The following is a 24,611-nucleotide window of genomic DNA, read 5'->3' on the forward strand; positions in this document are numbered from 1 at the left end:
GGCACTCTCCAACAAAGCCCTGAAAGAGCTGTGATTGACAGACTGCCTATGTATTTCACACACCTCAAGCACACAGAGGGAAGCACAGGGGAATCAGCTCCCCAAAATATCTGAAATTCATTAGACCTTTGTGTAACACACACAATCTGAAACTGTGCTCGATGTGGCCTTCCAATAAAAATCAGTTAATTTTTATCCTTATACTAGTGTTGTCACGATATTAGATATAATTAATAGATTATTAATTGCACTAAAAAATTGTCTGATCACTTAATATTATACTGAAGACACCAAAGCAAAAATATTCTAAATCAAATACAAAAATAGGGATGAACCAGATTTAGAAGAATTATGTAGTTATTCTGTGTAGAGCTGGGCGGTATGGAAAAAGTTTATATCACAATATTTTTACGATAGTTTAACAATTTTACGATATAAAATATTTATCACAATATTTTGGCATATATACAAAATGCACCAACAGCGTGGCATTTTAAAAACTGTTATCCAAATACTGTCCCATACTGAGTACCATAATTTTTACTCAAAATATGCTGCACGCCATTGAGTTAAATAAGACTGAGTACACTCTTTCATACACTGTCATTACACTTTGTAATGAAACGTGCAGATAATTAGTTAATTAGATAATGATTTCCACAATACACTTTGTACCACGATAACAAATTAATTATGATACGATAAAATATTTTCATATTGCCCTGCTCTAATTCTGTGTTTTATTAGGAGTTTTAAGATAGATTGTCCTATGACAAAAATAAAAGGACACTACAGTTTTCTTTCCAAACTCTGATACTTTTCTGTCCTATATACATTTCACCCCGACAGACACTGAATCCTATGAATTATGAGGTTGTTAACAAATGCAAAATTTGCAATTTTGCAAAAAAAAAAAAGGCATGTAAGCTAACACTGCTGTGCACTGAACAGAGATCATAAGACTGACAACCTTAACAAAATACCCCCAAACAAACCAGCAAGCTGTAACAACTGTGCTGCTTACGTTTCTTTGGCTTGAGTAAAGCTGCTGATGTGACAGTTGCATTTGAAATTTTTGAACCCCTATTGTAAATTAGGTTTATTAGCAACTTTTTGAATATGTTCAGCAGTTTAGGCTGTAAGGAGGAGGAAGATGATAGCATACACTGAAAAGAACACCATGTCTATAGTGAAGCATAGCTGTGGCTTGGGGAGCCTCGGGTGCTGCTTTGCTTTGCTTCCTCTGTCACTGGAAACCCACTGGAAAGTGTGGCGGGTAAGATGGATTCAATCAAATATAAGGAAATCCTAGGAGAAAACACCATGCCTTTTTGAGGAAGCTAAAGCTTGGGCATCATTGGGCCTTGCAACAGGACAGTTATTCCAAGCATAACTTCAAGAAAATGTCCTGAAGGATTCTGGAGTGATCGTCATAGTCGACTGACTTGAACCTCATAGAAAATCTTTGGAGGGGGTATTTGAAGAAGGTGGTTGTATAAGGAATGGGATAAGTTTCCTTAGGAACCCTGCCAGAAGCTGGTGTCTAACTATGCATAGATGTAGTATCATTCACATGTTTTAGTCTAAACAAGCTTATAATTCAGAGGATCCAGAGAACCCTGTTTTTCAGAATAAAGATATGAAGTACAGTAAGTTACGGTGTGGCTAGGCTAGTAGTGTTAAGGTAGTGGAGGATTAGCACTTCTCTGTTTGTCACTGTGTTTCTTAGTGTAAGATTTAAGCCAAATGTCAGTGTCCTTTTGTGGTCTACTTTGGGATTTTATTGCGGAAAATAAGAAATGCTGTTGGAAGTCGCTGATTAAAGAGGCACTGCCGTGCTGATTTGCATTAAAGTCAATTCAAATTTGGAATTTGGGCTTTTAGTTTATTAGTTCATGTTTTTGGTTCATGGTTAATTTCAGTTATTGTGTTTCACTCAGAAATGCGTCTCGGCACAGAAGGAAAATGCTTTATTATATTCACTGACTTTAAAATAAATGGCGGAAACACATACTTCAGTACTATACATACTCTACTAATGCACTTCTAATGGTGGCATACTGTTTGACATACCATTTAATGTGGTAGTGTGCAGTTATAAAGATTGAGTGGTATTAATGGAATAATGGTTTATTGATTCAAATGTCAGATTTTGTTGTTTGTTTGTTTCCCTGATGTTATACTAGTTGCCCTTACACTGTGACGGCCTGGGTTTGATTCCCAGTTGGGTAAAGCTTCTGTTTCTGGGACTGTGGTGGCTCAGTGGTTAGGGCACTGGACTGTAGGGGTGTAAGAAATTATCAATATATTGAAATATCCTCATATGATGTCAATTATCAAAAATCAAAAGTTGCATTGTTAAAAAAAGTTTTGATTTACTGATTGATTAATTTACTAATTAGATAAGCAGTAGACTTAATAGTTTTATGCCTATGATGATGTTTTTAGACTATGACAGTTTACCTAAAATCTAATTTAAAAAAATGTCAATATCTCGTTACACTTCCAGTATCACAGTATATTGCAGTAAACTGAATCAGAACCTCTGTATCCTGATACATATTGTATCGCCATGTTCTTGTCAATACACAACCCTACTGGGTGGTTATTCACAGGGTTGTGGGTTTGAGACCCAGGTCCCATTAGCTGCCAACTGGATCATAATGAAAGACCTTGCTGAAGGGCTGTGGGGGACTGACATAACTGAAATAGCCATTCCTTGTACAAAACCTTTTAATTATCAAATAAAGTCACTCAATTATTTAAATATGACCTTATTCAGACACTTCTGAAGAGATTAACAGTGAAGCGAGGACATGGGGCTACAGTATCAACTGACATTCATCACTCTGTGTTCAAAAACGTCTACAGAATGGGTTATGCTGATTTTTTAGGAGCATGCAGTCACGCATGTTACTGTATAAAACTGTGTTAGATATGCTAATCGGCTTGTGTCTGCCCATCTGAGTCATATTATCATGCACAAGTTGATTTGCCTGGATTGAAAAGTAATGGAAGTGTATGCGTTTACATGGACTGGATTGTTTGTTATCTCACAGTATTGGAAAAGCATTGGACGTTTGATACATTGCGCAAGACGCACAGTAAATGAATTTACCTTCTGGGAATTGGTTTAGTGTAGTAGTGGCCCAGATGACTTGCAGCAGCGTATGATGTCATGTTCCTGCCTGACCTGCATTTGAAGAGCAGCAGCAGAGCGCAGGCGTCACAGGGACAACATTGCATTGGTATAATAGTGAAGGATCTGTTGAGCAGGTGCTGTTCCCTCTGCATGGCCTGCCTCTGTCCCGCTGCCCGCCGGCAAGAGCGTGTACTCCTAAGACTAACGAGATTAGAGGACCGTCTTGCTTCATCCCGCCAACATATCTCCCTGGCAACTGGAATTCGTTGCTAGCCACTTATGGCTATGGAAAAAAGTCCCCTCTTGTCTTTTCTTCTCAGAAGGTAATGATCAGATCGATGTGTGCAAGGACCGAAAACCACCCCAGTGAAAATGTATAGTGTTGCAGGAAACCAATGCAGCCTGTCTGGCAGGGGCCCAGAGAGAACATGCCAGGACTGTACGGGGGACTCTCTTTGTGTGGATGGTTGTGTGTGAGTGTGAATGGTTTTCATGGGATTACTTTAATTTCAATTCACATTTTTCTGTTTTAAAGGAAGAATCCAACATGTTTTTGTCCACGGCATTTGATTAATTACCACAGTATTAATGATGCTAAAATCAGTAGAAAAACAAACAAACAAAAAATTTCCTTTCTCTTAATTTTTATTCTTCCAGCACCTTTTACCTTCTGTAAAACTAGCCATAAAAAATATCCTCAGGTCATATTAACCCTGTGCAAACATCAGGGACTTCAGGTCTGTGGCAAACCTCAGTCAAATTAAAAAATGATTTAATGTGTAGCCTATAGCCTACATGCAAGTTGAACATGCAGCTGCTAATTTTCTAAACTAAACTAAACTAAAATTTCATTATTACTATAAGCATGTTATAAGATTGGTTATACATCAGGTGACGGCAGTCCGTAAATCAAGTAGCCACCCCCATCTCAGTTGTTTATGCAGAGATTTCTATACATTTTACAGATGTCCTGTAGAAATATTACATTACTCCTCCTCCCCATGTAAAATTAATTCCATTCTCATAGGGCTCCAGACTGTAAGAATTCAGAAAGAGTTTTCTTAAAAGAACAAGTTAAAAGAGTTGAATTATTAGAATTAATGTCTAATTTAACAAGAGTGGAGATTGTTTCTAAAGTACTGATAGTGTCAATATAAGGAAAAAAAATGGTTCCGACGTTATGCCCCATTTTTTTTTTAGATTAGCTGTTTGCTCTACTTTATGTTTACTAAAACATAATATTCAAATAAATACCATTGGTAAAAACATTCCTAAGAAAGAAACTTTTAATTTTATAAGACTTGTAATTTTGGAAAGCATTTGTAAATCTGGCCCCAGATGGTAATTCTAAAATGATCTGTTTAAATTGTTGAATTGCTAGAATGAATATCTAATTTAATAAGATTAAGTAGAGATGGTTCTTAATCAGACAGCGTAAGGAAAGTAATGGCTTTCATTAGGTTTTCAGTCAGAGTGGCACTGAGGAAATAAGCACAGGCATGTTTGGTATCCTGTCTGTATTGATGGCAGGTGTGTGAGTAGGGAGGGAAAACATAATAGGGCTGTGATTGAAATCGAACATGAGCAATTTGTCACCAGAGGGGACAGGCTATGAAGAGGTGATAACTCAGCCTCAGGTCAGTTAAATGCCAAAGTAGACACCAAATCCATCATGGCCTGTTTAAATAACCATGAATATGCATTTTCTAATTACAGACATGCCACTTAGTAGCCATTTAGTAGAGACAATGTAGTTTGAACCTATATACTTTATTTTGTCACTGCAAAACAAGCTTATATTTTAGAAACTGTAATGGGTGTGCCACAGTCATTTTGGAGCATTTCTGTTGGCTATTTTAACAGGAAATGTTCATGAAATGTAAAGGGAAGCTGTAATTATCAAATTCTGTAAGAAATATATGTAGAGTTTAGAAATATATCAATGCAAATGGGTCATATATTTTAAAAGATGCTATCTAGCATATTATTTATGATGGTATGACCTCATACTTGTCAATGATTTGAACACCAGAAGGAAAACATTACATCCGTAATGTTCTCTTTAGGGTCTGTCATTGTTGTAAAATCCCTTTTTTTATTATAATCTTTGAATTCATCTTTTGTCCCCATTTTCCTCTCCTTTCCTGTGGATGCAGCGTGAAGGATGTTCTCCTCTGTGAAGGCCTTTGAGGGGCAGCAGTACTCCACCCTAAAGAAGCAGTGTTTACAGAGTGGGACTCTGTTTGAAGACCCTTTGTTCCCTGCAGTGGACGACTCGCTCTTTTACCAGGGCAACCGCATCGGCCGTGTGCACTGGAAAAGACCTAGAGTGAGTCACTCCCACCAACCTCTACCTATCAGCCATGTACACTGCTGTTCAAAAGCAGTTTAAAAAAGCATATTTGCTTTATTAAAGCAAATATTTAATGGATTCTAATATTTTTTATTTATCAAATTAATTGAATTGAAAAAAATGTAAATATTAAAAACTAAACATCGAAAAATGTACCATGAAAACATCTTGTGGTTTCTTCTTGTTTTGCATGATTGTCACACTTAATTTAACATTAGGCACAGGCAGCATGAATAAACAGCAGATACAGCTTTTCATCAATTCATTTTTTAGGGAACAACTTGGAAATGTAATTGCCCTCTTAGTCACTCAATCAACCAAATGTAATCAAATTGGGAACATTTAAACTAGATGAGCCCTGTTCAATCTGGACATTGATTAAATAGAAACTTATGATCAATTCAGTAAGAAAATAAAAGGTCTCAACAAGCAGCACACTATACAGCAATCAGAAGAAACTCTGTATGAGAAAAGGGGTTTTATACGTTTCTGGGATTCCAGTCAGCCACAGGTGAGAGCCATTATCTCCACATGGAGAAAACGTAGAACAGTGATGAATCTTCTCATAAGTGGCCAGCCTTTTAAAATTTGTCTTAAGAGTGCAGCAGTGACTCATCGAAGGAGTCTCTAACAAACTCTAAGACTTGAAAACTTTGCTTGCCTTATGCAGGGTCAGGATTCTTCATTTCACCATAACAGACTGGCCAAAAATAGTAGACAGTTGCAAGGTGACCAAGAAGAACATAAAAACACCTAGATGACCCTGGGTCTTTTGGAATAATATTCTGTGGACTGATGACTCAAAGGTCTGGCATACATCTAAAGCAGAATTGCACAATAAAGAAATCCCAACAGTCAAACATGGTGGTGGTAGTGTGATGGTGTGGAGATTCTTTGCTGCTTCAGGGCTTGGGCAATTTGCCATAATTGACGGAACCATGATTTCTGCTGTTTACCTTAAAATCCTGAGGGAGAATGTTAAGTCATCAGCTTGTGAAGGGAAGCACAAAAGCAAGTGCACATCTAAATGGTTCCAAAGAAACCAAATTAAGATTTTGCTGTGGTCTGATCAAGTCCTGACGTGAACCCTCTGAGATGCTGTGGCTCGAAAGCCCATGATCTCCAGTTTTAGAAACCGTCTGGTTGTAGTTATTGATGCCAAACACGTTAATACCTTCAGGGGACACAAATTTGATGTTTGCACAGCTTCTGGCTTCCCACTATATTGGCTTGAAACCTAAGTTGCATAGGATTAGCATATCCATTCACATATACTCATTGCCTCTGTGTACCTGCAACCAAATTAGTTTAATAGTATTCAAAGTGTGATTTGAACTATAGTGTACGATGATTAAAGGAGTTTGTTGAAGCCAGCGCTTGCTAAATGTCTTTTCTCCCCTGACCGTTTGTCTCCTTGACTTTAGAGCCTGCTGCGTAGGTTAAATCATCTCTTGTAGCATACACAGTAGGTGGGCCGTGAGCAATTTATTCTTCTCTCATGGTGTCGAATTATTCAGCAAGATGCACAAGGACAGTTGGAGGATGTTTGAAAGGTTAGGTATAAGAAAATAATAAACAAAACTGAATAAATTAATAGAGATTTGTTAAAGGCTCTCACAATATGGACAGAATGCTAGCATTGCAATTCGGTAAGCCTTGCGAAATATATCAAATAAATCACCCAATAATGTGATTGGCTGCATAATTAGATTTCTAATTAAGTCTTATTTGCGAATTGCATCCATTTGTGATACACTAGATGTCCAAATGTTTGTGGACACCCCTTCTAATGAATTAATTAAGCTATTTTAAGGTGCACCCATTGCTGAAATAGATGGGCAAATGTACACACAATTAGTGTCCTGCAGAGGTGTCCTACACACCTATAGTCCCTGCAGAGAAGTACTGCCAAAAGAAAAGGCTCGGTAGTGCAGAATAACCTATAGGCACCATACCTAATGTCAGGAGTGGTGTAGAGGGGTATAAAGACCACAAACACTGAGCTGTGGAGCAGTAGAACTGTGTTCTTTGGAATGATGGTGCTCCATCCAATTCTTCTAGGATACTTTGGGGATTCGTGCTCCAAAATCTAGTAGAAAGTCTTCCCTGGACTGTAGAGACAGTTACTCCAACAAAAGCAGGATACACTCTTATTTGATACCCTTGATTTTATTAGAAACCGTCAATGAGTGTCCCAATACTTTTGTCCATACAGTATATACTGTACATATCATAAGGTGAAAATTGATTGTGATTGTGATTGTGATAACAATTGACAAGCAATAAATGTAGTGCAGTCCTGCCTGTTATGTGGAGAATTGTGGTGAAAGGTTCACTCATGTAATCAAAATATCTTTATGATAATGGAGTCAAATGGAGGCTAAGGAGCAGGGTAGCAAACCACCCTCAAAAGCCTTCCTCTCATCCATTACTAGGAATTGATAGAACGCCTCAGAGGTTTACCACAGTAATTGCGTTCTATAGCTCCTGTTTGTGAATTCAGTTGATAAAACAGACTCTGAAATCTGATTGGCTGAGCCATATTTAAAGCCTTTGTAAGATACTTGCTTCAGCTGGATCCAAGTAATAAATTTCATTAATTCACCAAGTTATTGTTCATGAAGCAGTTTTTGACTGTTATGTTGCTTTGCAACTGTCACCTACTTCTAACAAATTATAGTGCTTGTTGGATTACGTGTTTGCTGTAATTGTTATTAATACTACATATGGCACAACTGTCTAATGCTGTGTTTACATTTTGCCATAAAAAAAATGTACATGGCAAGTTACACAGATAACTTGGAAGATTGTTCTATTGATGTTTTCCTGCTGTATCCAGTAATGTCAGTGTAAAATGTATCTAGTATTGCAGCATTTTTTTACCTTTAAATTGTTTAAAATCCTTAATTTCTACATCTTGTAGAACATATACTCCCACGATGAACTCTGAAAACTCAACTTTAACAAAGACACACAGTGTCAGTAATGCGCAGCACCAAAAACTATTGAAGTACTGATAGCATCTTTATTATTGGACGGTCTTCAGCCTGCTAAACTTGAGTCAGAAAGTGAGTTAGTGACAGACAGACAAGCCAAGTCACATTCAAAAACAACCTAACTCTCAACCACTAATTCTGACCTCCTGATCCAGTTTAAGTTAATGCCACTTGTGTTTGTCCCGCATCTGACCAATCATTAAATGTATTATGTGGGCTAGATGTGGCCAGATTCGGGCATCAAAACAACATTGCTAGCCGGGGAACGCCCGGGCATCCATGTTTCCAAGAAGATCTGGTCTATCCCACCACAGCGGCCAAGGGCATTAGTTGGGAAAACTCTGCTCTCAACAGAAGGCTCCATTAATCAGTGTGGATTTACACAAATATGACTGGAATATGCAGTGTTATGCAGTTCATGGAAGAGGTCTCATGCAGCTCCACCAGAGTTAAACATAGTGAAGCAGCAGCAGCAGCGTTCTGGCCTGGGGTTTCAATGGCCAAGATGGCATTCACTCTATTACACCCTATTTTCAATTCAGTGATTTTAAAGCTGCTGTCTTAAGGACAAAAAATGCTACAATGTGGCCTCGAGTGGCTCATAGCCATATTCTTGGTTGCTGCATTATATTAGCACTCTGTGTTTTCAACCAAGGTGGTGTGTGGCTTAGAGATACATGAGCTCTGCTCAGATACTGATCATAAAAAGCCCACAGAAATCAATGAACTAGAGTGTGGTGTTCGCTGCATAAGCATAGCTGTTCAGTGGCATGATGTCATTCATTTCTGATTGGAATAACATGCTTCCTTTTTAAGCCCTATATGTTGGTCAGGCCTGTTATGTCATTGATTCTCTGGAGATACGAGGAGCCGCAGGCACAGCAGCAATTTTTAGGAGATTGTAGGGCATCGTAGTAGGAAACGTTTGCGTAGTCCTGCATTAAAAAAAAAGAGATGGAAATGTAAAACATTCTCCCCAGCCGACAGTGCCTGGAGGTGGGCTGACTGTCAGGCCTGTCCGAGTCAATCATTCCACACTCTCACTCCCTCTCCAGCTTTTCTGGATCCTGGAGCTCTGCCCGCCCCTGAAATCTCTCTCTCTCTCTCTCTTTCTCATACACACACCCACCCACCCACACACGTAGTTGCTCGCTTGTGGGGACCCAGCAGAGCCCCCTTCTGAAGCCCCATTATTGTTTATCACTGCTAAAAAGGAGCCGGACAGCATGGCTGTTTCTGCCTACTCTGCACTACTAGGTCCAGCTATGCTGGGTCCAAATACTCCATCAGCAGTACCACAGCACCAAGAGGAACCAAGAGGACTTTAATGTGAACCCATTGCACCCATGCACACAGCTTGTATGAACTCCATAGTACAGCGTTCCAGAGTAGGACGCTCTGTACATCCACACCTGAGCTTGAGGTCACCATACTTTATGCTAAGCTTGCTCTAGAGGCTGTGGATAAACTGCACTGAACCTGGAACCTGGAATATCTTTGGGATGAGCATTTGTGATCCAGAACTGACGATCTAACTTTATTGCCTGACTCCACTCACGCTGTTCGTGGCTGAGTACAATGTAATCCTCACAGCAGTGTTTTACATTCTAAGAAAGCCTCTCCAGAAGTGCAGAGACTGTTACTGCATCCAGCAAATGAAGATGCTCCCTATTAATACCCCTGATTTCAGAAGACATAGAGGGTGAGCGGGTGTCCATAAACATTTGAAGACACTGCTGTCCAATCTTAAAGAAAAAGGTGCCAAATTGGGTTTTGTGGAGTGATGACAGAAGATAGCCTCTTTTGGATCCCTGAGGAACATTTAAAATGATGGACCTTTAAACCCTTTAGATACTTAGATGAGCTCAGTTGGTTCTTCTTGATAGTTTCGGAGTATTAAAGCAGAAAGGCTAGGTTGTGTTTAGAAGGCAGTGAAAATGAGGATGGTGTGGACTGAATGAGCAATCATGGCCTTTTACTCTCTAAAGGATTACTCTGTGTTTATTATGATGGGGTGTTTTATGAGGAGTAGAGCTGGGATGATGAGGTTTGTGCAATTCATTTTTTTCATGCCCTTTTAGGTCTAGTCTGTTTCTTATTCCAGCCTCTTTAATAATGTCACTCCCTTCTGTCTGCTCATCTCCATCAACTCTCAGTCTCTCTCTCCATCTCTTCTCTCTCTCTCTCTCTCTCTCTCTCTCTCTCTCTCTCTCTCTCTGTCTCTCTCTCTTTATGGAAGCTCCTGTACAAAAACCCTCTGCCCAAATGTTCTGGGGACCTTCACTGGAGGATTCTGCATTGTACTGTGTCCACCAATGATTTTGTGTCTAGGTGTAGCCCATCTTCCACGCTGCCTCTTCTGCCATAATCCTGACTCTGTGATTCATACCTTCTCTGACGGTGGCCTGCTTCCCCTATTTGAGCCCCTGGGTGGGGCACTCAGGGGGCTGGGCTTTCTGCTCACCTGCACTAATTCTAAAGGCCAGAGGTTTAAGTGCACTCTATCAAATTTCTTAGTTGGACAAGCTAAACTGGCAATTTGGAAGTCGTTCTGGCTGATGTCTGATGGTCAGTTTCAGCCGTTGGTGAAATCACGTCTGAGCGTTAAATTTCTTTTTTACCAAAATACTAATGACCTCTCTAGCTTTGTGAAGAGGTGGTGTGTAAATGAGAGCTTTGTTGCTGTTGATGACTTTTTTTTTATTTTGATATGGGTTGTTATTTTTATTATTGTTAATTTTATTATTTCCTGTTTTTTGTTTTCTTCTTTTTTTTGTGCAAAACACAGTCCTGGGTTAGGTTTTAGCACAAAATCTGATTCTCCAATACTGATTCAATAATAGGGATGTAAAAGTCATAATGTCTCTCTGTCTCTCTCTCTCTCTCTCTCTCTCTCTCTCTACTCCTGTTTCTCTTTCGCCTTCCCTCTTTCATTCATTCTTTCCTCTCTCTCTCTCTCTCTCTCCCTCTCTTTTTGTCTCTCTATCTCTCTCTATTTCTCTCTCTCCCTTTCACTTTATCTTTTTCTCTCTCCTCCCTCTATTTTTACACACAAGAGAGACTTGTGTGTATGTATGTATGTCTCTCTCTCTATTTCTCTCTCTCTCTCTCTATTTCTCTCTCTTTCTCTCTCTCTCTTTCACTTTATCTTTTTCACTCTCCTCCCTCTATTTTTCCTCCCTCTCCTCCCTCTGTTTTTACTCACAAGATAAACTTGTGTGTATGTCTCTCTCTCTCTCTCTCTTTATGCCCACTGCTGAATCAATCAAGACACTGCTATGTTGTTTCTTGCCTCTAAGGTATTAAAATGGAATGACTCTGCCCGCACATCCACTTAAAATAAAGGAGTGTCCACAAATCACGCTCAGCACCTTTAGGACCCCTTGCCAAACTAATCTCACCCCAACTCGTTCATCATTGTCAATCTCTCCATCCCTTCATCCATCTTCCTTTTCTCTTTTGTTTTTCACTTGTTGTCTTTCCATCTGTCCATCTACATTTGGGCTCCTAACTGTTGCCTGTTTCTTCACCGTTGCTCTTCGGCCTCCTCTGTTCTGTCTGAGCAGAAGATGAAAGACACTGAGAGCATATGACATGAGGGCCATTTCTCCTGCAGCTCAGCGGCCCTGTGGCTCTGCTGCTGGCTGGGGCCTCTGAAGTCAGCGCTAAATGGCACTTTGATTGGCCTGGCAGTCTGGCTTGATTCTCAGAAATGGCCTAGCAACAGCCCCAGAAAGCCATCAGTTCATCAGCTAATAGAGATCAGAAAAGCCACTGGAGCGGAGTGGTTGGGTAGGAGTGTATGTGTGTGCCTGGGTGTGCCAGCGCATTTGTTATCATACATTTTGAGTACAGAAAATCTGAGGAGAAGGGAGGTTATTTTCAGAAGTAACGAAGTGAATATGACTTTGCAAACTGTAAGAGCAAAATAAATGCATATTAGTAGTCGCAAAAAAAAACATCCTAAAGGACCTCCCATCAAAATGAAACCTGTTTGCTCTCTTTCTGATGGTAGAAGCTGTACTTTGACATCGACTGTAGTAGGAGGTTCTGTGATAACATTTTAGAGACTGTTGGAGTTTTGTGGTCTAAATATTCTAAATATTCAAAAAGAGGTTTTTTATGGAGTGTCCAATTTTTGTTTTTCATATGGGACGCAATATTAATTCATATTACATATTTACTGCATTTTTAAACAGCTTTTCCGACATGGCTCCCTGACACTCTGCAGAAATAATGATAACATACACACCCACCCATATAAGAGTCTTTGAAACTGCCCAGCCCCAGGGGAAGGTTGTCCCTTGAATGCCATTTTAGACTGTGATTAAAAAAAACGTGTGTGTTCACAGAGGTGACTGTTCCGCTGAGCTAGTACACTACTGACCTTGAGTTAGCTCAAAGCCCACTAACGCACACCCACACACACACATTTATCCATGTTTAGAAGCACGCACTCGCTCTTATCAGTGGCTTCTTTACCTTTCCATATCTACTCCCACTTGCAGCTACATCACATGTGAAGTACAGGTCAGATCTAAAGCCATTTAATAATGCATGCATTAAAAGCAACTTTCTGCATTCTGTTCTTTTAATCTGGCAGAACCGCAGTTCGAGGGAGTGCGAGAGCGATGCTACTAATGGCTGTGTCGTCTTACGGGGTGTGTCGTCATATTGGGAGTGGTGGGTTGCGTTTAATGGTGTAGCTCATTGCATTGCTCTTTTTTCTCTCTCGCGCTCCCATTCATTCTCATTCTCTTTGAAATACAAGTGCACTATCGATCGCTAACTCGATGTGAAAGCACTTCAAGTGCGTCTGATTTGTTTTTATTACATGTGGTCGACTTGGCAATGAGATATGAGAAAATCCAAAGGAGTTCATCTCAGTTAAGGGGTGTAGTGATACACATATAGTCAGGGTTTGACTTAGTTTGTGAGTTCTGAGGTCAAGGTTTGATTTTCGATATTGTGATTCTGCCGAATACCGCTAACAAAATAAGATACGGCCTCAGAAACCATAATTCAGAGCATAACTTCAGAAATCCTGGTCATTTGAGTGTGAGTATGTCAATAGCCTTAATAAATGAGAGGTCCTTTTCAACGTAAGCCTCGTCTGCACTCAAACAGACATTTCCCCTCCTTCATTTGTGAAAACATTTCCATCCACACAGAGTTGAAAACACTTGCATGAGAACAAAGAAGAAAGAAAACGCAGAGCTTTAATGCCAAATTACACACTAATCCATATGTAGTGTACTGCACAAGTCACAAAGTGATCTAAATTAAATCTCTTTAAGTATATTTGTAATAGAACAGTGTTTACATTTATTCATATGTCAAAATATTTTTAGGGCTGTTTTAGGGCTGATGTAGTTCACTATATAGGAAATAAGCAGGTATTTGAGATTCAGACAATACGTGTGTTTTGATGTCAACTTTTTTTTTAATCACTTCCTTGGCTTTGTTTGCAGTCACCAACAACAGTTTTTGTATGTACAGGCCAAGATGCATAAAATATCCTCATCTTGTATATCTATTTTTATTTGTGCAAATAGATTGCATCTTTTAAATCTACAAGTATGTTCATATACATACTACTTGTAGCATTTGATAAAAAAAACAGACTGATAAATTGCAAAAATTCCAAACCTGACTAGTGCGCCCCCAAGTGGTTGGAAATTTAGTTATGCTGTGTCTGTAAATCTGTCTTAATGGATTATGAAATAAAGAGGAAATTTCTCTTTATTACTTTATTGCCCCACTTTCAAACACTCCTTAGCAACTCCCTGATGTTCATTTTTTGATTGTGCTGAGAGGCAGTGAGACCCGCTGATAATAAGGCTGGACAAACTCTCCCTTCAATCTGTAATGCTGGGAGAAGTCCTCTCTACTTCACCATCAATTGAGGTGGAATTTAAACCTCTAGCCAGGTTTGGAACAGCAAAAGTGTTTAAACCTCTAGCCAGGTTTGGAACATTTAATTTAAACCTCTAGCCAGGTTTGGAACATTTAATTTAAACCTCTAGCCAGGTTTGGAACAGCAAAAGTGTCCTTTATGAGCGTAAAAGGGTTATTGATGGACAGACCTCCAGATTTAAAAGCACCAGCTGTTGAAATGAATGGGACTTTTTTACATTGACTTTCATTAAAAGTTACTATTGTTCTAACAGTGATGGTATATTTAGCCTTTTTAGACAAAACATACACACACATACATCAAGAGAGCAGTGCCATCTTGTCCAGACAGGAATCAGGTAGTGAGAAAATCACTCCTGCGTTGTGAACATTGAAAGATGGTGTGCAGAGAGGCTTGAGGGTCGTGCTGTATGTCTGTAAGTGGCAAACAGTAATGGTATGTGGGTTCTTTTCCTACTTCCTGTGTGTGACTGTGGACATCTGTACGTCTGAGACATCCCTAGACTTCATCTTCCCGCTCTGTGGGAGTGAGATAAAATACATCCTGCGTGTGATATGAGTTGTTGAGAGCAGGTTTGAGATCTGCAGTGCAAGGCCAATACAGAACCACCTGCTGAGGTCTGGGAAGTGGTTTGTGTACCACAGTGAATGGGATGCTGTGGGAGTAAAAGTGCCAAAGAATGCTTTCATGAAGTTGCTATTTGATAGATTCATAGAAAGTACTTGACTTTGATTAGGACTAGAAGTGGCCAGATACGGTTTTACAAGCCCGTTTACAACCCTGTTATACCTCAGAATGAGACACGCGGACCCAGGGAAGAAAAAAGTGATGATCTCTGCCCTTATTGGCTGCCACAGTGTGCTATTTGCTAGGACCAGCTGGTTGACTGGTTTACAGAACCATGACCGCTCATGGTAGCAACATTGCATTACATACCTTATATAGCTTACCTTATTACTGGCATGACTGGCATGACCCGGAGTGGTGTTTCATGTGACACCAAATTTGTCCATATGCCATTCCTGTGCACTACAGTGCACAGATGTTTAGGCTAAGCTACTAGCTTTTATCTTAATGTCTACATCTACACATCTATAGAGATTACCCGAGTTAGCTTTTATCTTTGTCATGCCTCACGTTAGATCTCCCCATCAGTCTTTCTGTTGATTAAAATATGTAAATTATCTTTGTTCTAAATGGCTGTCCTCCCTTTCAGAAGTAAAAAAAAAAGAAACCATTGGAAGGCTATCAAATAATACACCTATCAGCCATAGCATTACCAACACATGCCTAATGAGGCACCAAGACAAACAAAGCAGCAGATCTTTTAAAGTCCTTGCCCATTTTTCCTGCTTTTAACACCATCAAGGATGGACTGTTACTTGCTGCCTAATATATCAACTCAGGTTGACAAGTGCCTCTAGAGGTGAAGATAATCTTTTACTTCACCTGTTAGTGGTACTAATGTTATGGCAAATCTGTGTATACTTGCTTGGCCTGCCACAAGCAGCATCATATTTGAAGAGCAATGATTACATTAGAGTGGTATCAACGTCTTAGGGCTTGGTGACACTGGCACATGCCACTGTGTTGTTGTGGCATCAGCGCTTGATGTTGTAGTGGCACTATATTTAGTGAAACACCCGGTTCTAGCCTCCATATTTATTCCAGCCTTTGCTACAATGGATATTTTAAAAACAAAATCCAGGATGAGTAATTACGCATTGCTCTGTCATTACTGGAAACATCAACAAAAAGACAGACAACCGTCCTGCAGTCCACTGCTTATTAGAGGTGCCAGTTTCTGTTGGCAGATACCAAATGCCAGTTTGTACTTGTATATGTGCCAGGTCCTGGCATTCGTGAGGGTCAGTTCTAGTGTTGTAAGCCACTCATAGTGCTTAATGACATATATGATAACAACATATACGAAGTCACTGTTTGTATGTGTTCCTGTGCCCACAATGCAGTATTTCGTATTGCCATCATAATAGGACATCACATGCAGAAATTACATTTTATCTAACCAGTTATGACATGTGCTACAGTACTGTGCATTCAGCGTAGCATGACAGCAGTGGCATATGTCGAAGTCTTAGAAGACATGTGCCAATACAGATGGCACCTACAGATCAGGATTAGAATTTGTGCCAATACGAAGTGGTACCTAGCATGGCATGTGCCAAGTTGGCACCTGTAATCAATAGTGGAATGCCCAGCAACAGTGTGAGACCTTTTGCCTGATGCAAAAATTAAGCATAGGCTAGATGCTAGTAGCTTAGCCTAAACATTGGTGTAGAAGTAGACATAGGCTAGATGCTAGTAGCTTAGCCTAAACATTGGTGTAGAAGTAGACATAGGCTAGATGCTAGTAGCTTAGCCTAATTATTAGAGTAGATGTAGACGTTAGGTTAAGAGCTGTGTGTATCCTAAATACTGGTGTAGAAGTAGACATAGGCTAGATCCCAGTAGCTTAGCCTTAACATTGGTGTAGAAGTAGACATAGGCTAGATGCTAGTAGCTTAGCCTAATTATTAGAGTAGATGTAGACGTTAGGTTAAGAGCTGTGTGTATCCTAAATACTGGTGTAGAAGTAGACATAGGCTAGATCCCAGTAGCTTAGCCTTAACATTGGTGTAGAAGTAGACATAGGCTAGATCCCAGTAGCTTAGCCTTAACATTGGTGTAGATGTAGACATAGGCTAGATGTTAGTTGTGTGTAGCCTAAACATTAGTGTAGATGTAGACATAGGCTAGACGTTAGTTGTGTGTAGCCTAGATAATGATGTAGATGTAGACGTAGGCTAGATGCTAGTAGCTTAGCCTAAACATTGGTCTAGATGTAGACATAGGCTAGATCCCAGTAGCTTAGCCTTAACATTGGTGTAGATGTAGACATAGGCTAGATGTTAGTTGTGTGTAGCCTAAACATTAGTGTAGATGTAGACATAGGCTAGACGTTAGTTGTGTGTAGCCTAGATAATGATGTAGATGTAGACGTAGGCTAGATGCTAGTAGCTTAGCCTAAACATTGGTCTAGATGTAGACATAGGCTAGATCCCAGTAGCTTAGCCTTAACATTGGTGTAGACGTAGACATAGGCTAGATGTTAGTTGTGTGTAGCCTAAACATTAGTGTAGATGTAGACATAGGCTAGACGTTAGTTGTGTGTAGCCTAGATATTGATGTAGATGTAGACGTAGGCTAGATGCTAGTATTTTAGCCTAATCATTGGGGTAGATGTAGATGTAGGCTAGATGCTAGTATTTTAGCCTAATCATTGGGGTAGATGTAGACGTAGGCTAGATGCTAGTAGCTTACCTAAAACATTGGTGTAGACATAGGCTAGACGTTAGTTGTGTGTTGCCTAGATATTTGGTGTAGATGTAGATGTAGGCTAGATGCTAGTGGTTTAGCCTAAACACTGGTGTAAATGTAGACATTGGCTAGATGCTAGTTGTGTGTAGTCTAAACATTGGTGTAGATGTGGACATTAAGCTAGAAGCTACTAGCTTAGCCTAAACATCTGTGCACTGTAGTGCACAGGAATGGCATATAGACAAATTCGGTGTCACATAAAACACCACTCCGGGTCATGCCTGTGGTACTGAAACCATGGTTGGGTCATGTAAATGTTGTCATGTTTGTGACATCACAACCACAATGCAGCTTTATTTCCATAATAATTATGGATTGGTACATTTTGGAAACTTTAACAATGTTCATATGCTACAAAAAACCTCTCTGTCTCCAAACATTTGGCTCGGTTTGGTGGGATACAGGCCCTCATGAGGGCTCTATGTGATTTAAACACACTGAGACTTGCTGGTGCATTGTGAGAAAAAAAGTCTATAAGGCAGCAGTTCAGACTCCACTGTAAATGCTTAATCTTTCTCTTGCGCTCATTTGTACAGTCTCCTGGGAGTGAGTGGTGAGAGTAAATGAGCTGTAGCCTGTGAGTCCACACATTCACCCACACATATACACACACTGTCTCTCTGTATCCCCTCTCTGTAGCACTCTCACTGTGCTTGTCTCTTGTCTACTATCCTCTCTGCTCCTTTAACATCTCTGTTCCTGTGTCCTTTCTGGCCTGAGACAGTTCCTGTGGTCAGTGCAGAGGTATGCTGTATGCTGTCTGAGGTGATGAGAGTGCATTGACATATTGAGGCTGACTGGGTCATGCTGCCTCGTCCAGATTCATAATGCTTATGAAATTAATTAAGGGGGCTTGTTATAAGAGCCAGAGGTACTCTTTGAAAATATTTTTTTTCATCTCAGTCCTCTGCTCTCTCTTGGCTGCGCAATTTAGTACTTGTGATTGTATTGCCACATATTGCGATAGCAGTTCACCTGGCAATGGATTGCCAAAGAATGCATTTACTGAGCATTTTAAGTTGTTCTTTGATGTATAAATAGTAAGTATGTGACTTAGACTGGGGCAAGAATATATTTACAACCCTGTTATTTTGCCTCAGAATTAAACATACAGATTTTTTATTAGTCTTGCGTAAAAGGTAAGAACTTAAAAAGCTCTCCTTTAATTGGCTGGTTTATGACACTGCAACGGCTCACAGGAGCTGCATATTATAGCATAGCTTTAACACTATAACAAAAAAAGAAAGTGTTGCCATCCTCTCTTTCTGTCCTCTCAGTGTGATGCGCTGACTGGCAGGATAGCTTTTAGCCCCCCACACTCGCTTGCCTGGTTTGATTTTCTTGGGTACTCTCCCTTCAGATGTGTGTTGGTAATGATGATAAAGAGAAGAGATGCTAAAAGCCAGTCGTCTAGTGTTAGCTTTTAGACTAGCATGGATGCCCCTTGGCTCCCTAGCTTTCACTTTGTCACATGCCAAGTTTGAGCTCCCTTTCTGCAGACGCTGGCACAGGGAAAGCCATGGTCATAAGGTCATGAGGCCTGGTTGCTAGCATTGCATCCCTTAATCCCATAACTAGCTGATGGTGATGAGCTGCTCTCCAGGACAGTAGAAATTTTGAGGGCCTAAGTAATATGAGTTAAGACAGGTTTAGGGATTTGGAGCAAGCCCATTATTCAACTATGCCGAGGAAAATACTGTTTGACATTCGAGGGCCCATATCCTAGAGTTTTCTGGCCTGTTGTTTTTCTCCCTCATTCATTTTTTATATGACCGTTGTCTAACCTTTCTAAAGAGGCTGTTGTTGTTACTGTGCTTTCAATGCTGATATATGTAAGTGATCTTCAGTCTGACTGACTTCCTAAGTTGCTAAGTCCGATTAAAAGGGAAAGCACACCTGAACCAGTTTCTGAAAACAGTGGAAAGTTAGCCTCAGTTAGCGGGATGTTCCGGGCTATACATCGATGTCCATGAACCATCGGTTCTTTAGTCATTTGGATGGATCGCTGTCAAGTCCAACTGCCTTTAACTTCAGCAGTTAATCGCTTGTTTCATTGCCAGTTTGGCGTTTTTTGTTTTCCTTATAAACATAGCCGTGTCTTCTGTTTTGCCATTCAGTCTGACTAAAGGGGCGTGTCCCAGTGGGACGTGGCATCAATGCATACCCTCTGTTGAATTTAATTCAAAGCTGGAGCTGAAACAGAGATGTGGCTTCTCCACATTGTTTTCTTATTAAGTTGTGGTTGAGCACAGCTTTCCTAGCATTCCAAGGTTCTGTCAATATTTGGTCCATCAAAATATTTTGTTTTCAATTTTTTTTGTTAATTTATATAAAAAAAAAAACAGATGTGAAACCCTTTCTTTTTGTCACTAAGTCAGAACTAGCTAATGTGTCTAGAGTAGTTTGTGCTTGCCTACAGGGAAAGAAGGGTGGACATGTTAATTTTCACCATAGCTTTAGCTTATAAATGTCTAATGAATTTTAGTCTGGACTTCAGCCCTCCAGCATCCTTCTATTTTTCATTTCTTCCCCTCCCTCCCCCTTGTGACAAGTGTTTTATGGCTTTCATCACAGATTCCCATTTCATCTTCACTTGCTTGCTTTTATTGCCCCTTTAACCCATGAGAATTCTGGTCTCTGCCTGTTTTTTTACCACTCCTCTGTGTTTACTCACATCACCTAAACTCTCTCCCTAGTTTTCTAAATGTTCCTCCTGTTGGTTTCTGTTTCTCTCCATCAGGAGCTGTGTGATGACCCTCACTTGTTTGTGGACGGGATCAGTGCCCATGACCTGCACCAAGGGCAGCTGGGAAACTGCTGGTTTGTGGCAGCGTGCTCCAGTCTGGCCTCGCGTGAGTCTCTCTGGCAGAAAGTAAGTTTGTGTACTAGTTCTGTCTGCAAAAACTGTAGGTACTGGATTTGCCTTGTCTGACCACCGATTTAAAAAGATAGACACACACACAAGAGCTACACCATGGTTTCATTCCTCTGACCGATCCTACAGAGCAAGAGCCTAAATGATGGGATCAGGTCCTAAGACCTTTTATTATCAGATTTTGTCATAAGAGTTAACCATGGAAACGACCCCTCTTGTTGGCCCACGGTATCGCCCTGCACTCATCGGCTCTGGACATTGCTGGACATTCCTGCGTCAGTATATCCCTACCCTAATGGGACCCTAATCGTTTATCCATCATTAACCTTTATACCCACCTGCAGATATGTGCATCTGCCAGATCTTCTCAGATCAGCTGTCACTTATGTCTTCAGTTGCCATGCTACGCAGTTGGAGTAAATTCTGCAGACCTACAGTGAATATTACAGTGCCTGGACTGTGCGAATGAACACTGTGGTTCTGTAGGTATTAATAGCATCATGTGTTCATGTGAAAACGCCATAAAACACTCAGTTTCACATACTGTGACTTATACCCCCTTTAATGCACTGACGATTTGTCCTCTCTACTGCAGTAGCAGACTATTCTATTGTTTTTCCTCTGAGCTGGTAATCAGTCATAGAGGTCTGTTGGAGCCCCCTGGCTCTTCATCTTTCCCCCTGGGGGAGTGAGAAGCTTTTCTCTGCTAGTGCTGCATTTCCTCTCCTCTACAGACCCACGCAGACTCGGACAGGCTGTCTCTCAGGGCTTCCCCATGCTGCTATTGCTGCTCCCCTCCCCTTGCAGTTTGTTTTCCTGACAGGGTCAGGCACTGATGAATTGGGGACAATCTGCCACTGTCCATGACCCCATGTCTCTGCTCCATTGCTCCGTGTTTTGCACACACACACATATAGTAGACGTGTATGCTTTATGTATGCATAAAGTCGCAAAAACCTGGGCAAGCCAACAGTGCACAGGTGTCAACCGCCCAAGGAATAAACTGAAGGTAAAATGATCTTGCAGGAACGTTCTACATTTCCTCATTGATATGCTACCTGCATTTTCATGCAGTAAAGAGGAATAGCAACTCATTTGGATCTAAAGGTGCTCTAGAATGGCCTACTGTACTTGTAACCTGGTAAAGTTGAATACTGGTACACGGAACTGACATACCATAAAGTCACACACTGTTGTGTCCTTTTTCAAAACAAAACCCAGTATTGCCCATTCAATAGCAGCATTCTATTAAAATAAATTTGAATAAAATAAATTAAATAAATATAAATTAAATAAATACATTTTATTTACCCCAAAATTTGTCTATCCTACTAGAGAAAGCCCTAGTCAAAGCTGGCGAAGCACTAAAACACGACACCATCTTCTGGGAAATGTTGTTGAAACCGGAGAACAGCACATTACCATCCAAATATGCTAGTTATGGGAATACGGGTTGCTTCTTAAATCTATTCTAAAACCCTTAAAACTGTTTAGTAACAGTCTTGACTCATGACGTATACACCTCCAAATTTATACCCCAAATTTGGTTGCCCTCTAGCGAAAGCCCTAGTAAAAGCTGGCAAAACAGTAAAAAAAAACCAACAGCAATGGGAGAATATGCCCTATTAAAAATATGCCCTGCTATATTGTTGATAGCTGATTTCAGATGGTCTAAGCTGGTCTTTGATGGTCAAGGTAGTTGACAAGCTCGTAATTCTAATGAAAGCATACCCTATGAGGGTAGGTTAGCTGGTTAACAAGCTCTTGACCAGCATAGAGTCATAGTCTTGCTGATTATGCTGGTTGGGCAGCTTAGTCTTGCTGGTCTACCAGCTTGGTCATGCAGGTCATGCTGGACAGCCAACTTGGTCATGCTGGTCAATCAGCATGGTCAAGCTTGATAATAGCTTGGTCAGGTTGTTCATGCTTGTCAGCCATCTAAACCATCAAACTCAAATGAAACCATACCTTATTCTGGTCAATAGCTAGGCTGGTCAACCAGCTTAACTTGAGCTGGGCCAGGCTGGTTTTATGAGAGAGCCGCACTGGAAGGCAGCATACTGCCATGATCCAGACCTTGTGACCGGGGCTTTTTTTCTGTGACAGTGTCCACAGATTAGGTGCTCAAATGGCAAACAAACTGGACTACCTTGAGTTGACTTTCTAACTAAGAAAACTAGAGCTAACTACACATCAGAAGGGAAGCACTGGCTTATGTTCACCAGTGATTTTTACCCAAAGGCCACTGAAGCAGGCATGTTTTTTTTTATTTCTCCATTTCATTTTTTTCATGGACTGAACTCACACTCATACACTGTTCCTTAGTCAGGGTTCTTGTGAAGTTCTTGTGAAGATGTCTTGTTGCTCAAAGGAACCACAGTGCTGTGATGTTTGGAGTTGTAAAGCAGAGGGCCTCTGGGAATATGAAACTGCTACCTTTGCTGTGTGTCAGTTCTGCAGGTGCCTGTTGCATAGTAATTACTGATATGCATGCCATTGTTATTTCAGATTGACCACCTATGGGAGTGGCAGTATGATGTGTGGAGCGAGGTGTCCAGCATGGTAGTGCTCTGAGTCTTTGAACGGAGAAAAGGTGTCACCTGTAGTCACTATCAGAGCATGTGCTTGAGACGGGGTAATACACCTGCTGTTCTCAGAACAATTGCCTCAGAACTGTGCTTGAAATCTAATCTCTGTACTGTCACATAGAAGATCTGCCGCGATGAAAGAGACTCGGATCTCTTCCACAGCTTTTACAACACTCTGAAGCCTCTCCAGCAGGAGGCTGCCCAATCCTGCTGGGATGAGAGTGTGTGTGTTGATGGCTAGGGCTTCACAGCAGCTCATGCTAAACTCAGAAACATGCTAAAGTGGTCATCAGAGCAGCGCAAAACTGGAAACCATGATTGGCAAGGCTCCTCCCCACAGGAAGTCCTTCTCCAGCCCACTTGCTGTGTGGAACTTTTAAAGCCACATCACATGGCAGGCCATGATTAAGCAGCATGTGCTGACACAAAGCCAAAAATCACCCCATTCCCATTTTTGGAAGGCAGCAGTGACAATTATTTGAGCTCTGGGAGTCATAAATATACATTAGGGGATTCATAGTGATAAACTAGCTTGGCCTTTTATTCAGAATGGAATCTCTGAGGCCGGCAGGGTGTGTGTAAGGTGTAATTATAAGCTGTGTATTATTAAACAGATCTCATGAAATCAGATTGGCTGAGCATTCAAAATCATAGCAAAATAGGGTATCATCTCTGGTGGTTGTGTTCCTTGGCAGCCATAGAATACAGTTAATGGACCACTTTCCTTGGTGGAAAGATTGTTTATTTTGTTTTTAACAATGAACATGTTTTTGAATATTATTGTTTTGTATCATATTGTACATTATTGGAATTTTTCAAACGCAGCAATCCATTCAGTGGGCCACATCACAGTGATTTTACCATGGTGAAGTGGGTTTTAGGATTAACACAGCTCCCCTTGTCTGTAGTAAAATCACTGCTATGCATATCTCATCTTCCTAAAATTTCACTCCAGGTTATCCCAGACTGGAGGGAGCAGGAATGGGATACAGAGAAGCCCGACTCGTACACTGGAATCTTTCACTTCCGCTTCTGGCGCTTTGGAGAGTGGGTAGACGTGGTAATTGATGACCGCTTGCCCACAGTGGACAACCAGCTAGTGTATTGCCACTCAAACGACAGCAATGAGTTCTGGAGTGCCCTTGTGGAAAAGGCTTATGCCAAGTAAGTAGTATGCCAGGGAAGACTTCGGGGCAAAACACATCCGTCTGAGCCTTATGATGAAATAAGGAGAAGAAAACAGAACTTTTATTATTTATTCATTCAGGTTAGCAAGTCAGTCACTCCTGCATGATGCAGTGAAACGCAATTAAGAACACAAGCTAATAAGAAAGCTTTGGAAGCTTATCAACATGATTACAG

The 24,611-nt window shown here is 40.6% G+C and overlaps 1 protein-coding gene across 1 annotated transcript in view; it reads left to right on the plus strand.

Annotated features, from left to right (window-relative positions):
- capn5b (calpain 5b) overlaps positions 1–24,611 on the plus strand; it is a 49,989-nt gene that overhangs the window by 4,968 nt on the left and 20,410 nt on the right. The window contains exons 2-4 of the mRNA XM_072662097.1: positions 5,299–5,471; positions 20,527–20,658; positions 24,205–24,413. Of these exons, the coding sequence (XP_072518198.1) occupies positions 5,307–5,471; positions 20,527–20,658; positions 24,205–24,413 (506 nt within the window). The 5' untranslated portion in view covers positions 5,299–5,306. The remainder of the gene's footprint in view (positions 1–5,298; positions 5,472–20,526; positions 20,659–24,204; positions 24,414–24,611) is intronic.

This window comes from Salminus brasiliensis, chromosome 18, assembly GCF_030463535.1.
Source record: "Salminus brasiliensis chromosome 18, fSalBra1.hap2, whole genome shotgun sequence".
NCBI lineage: Eukaryota > Metazoa > Chordata > Actinopteri > Characiformes > Bryconidae > Salminus > Salminus brasiliensis.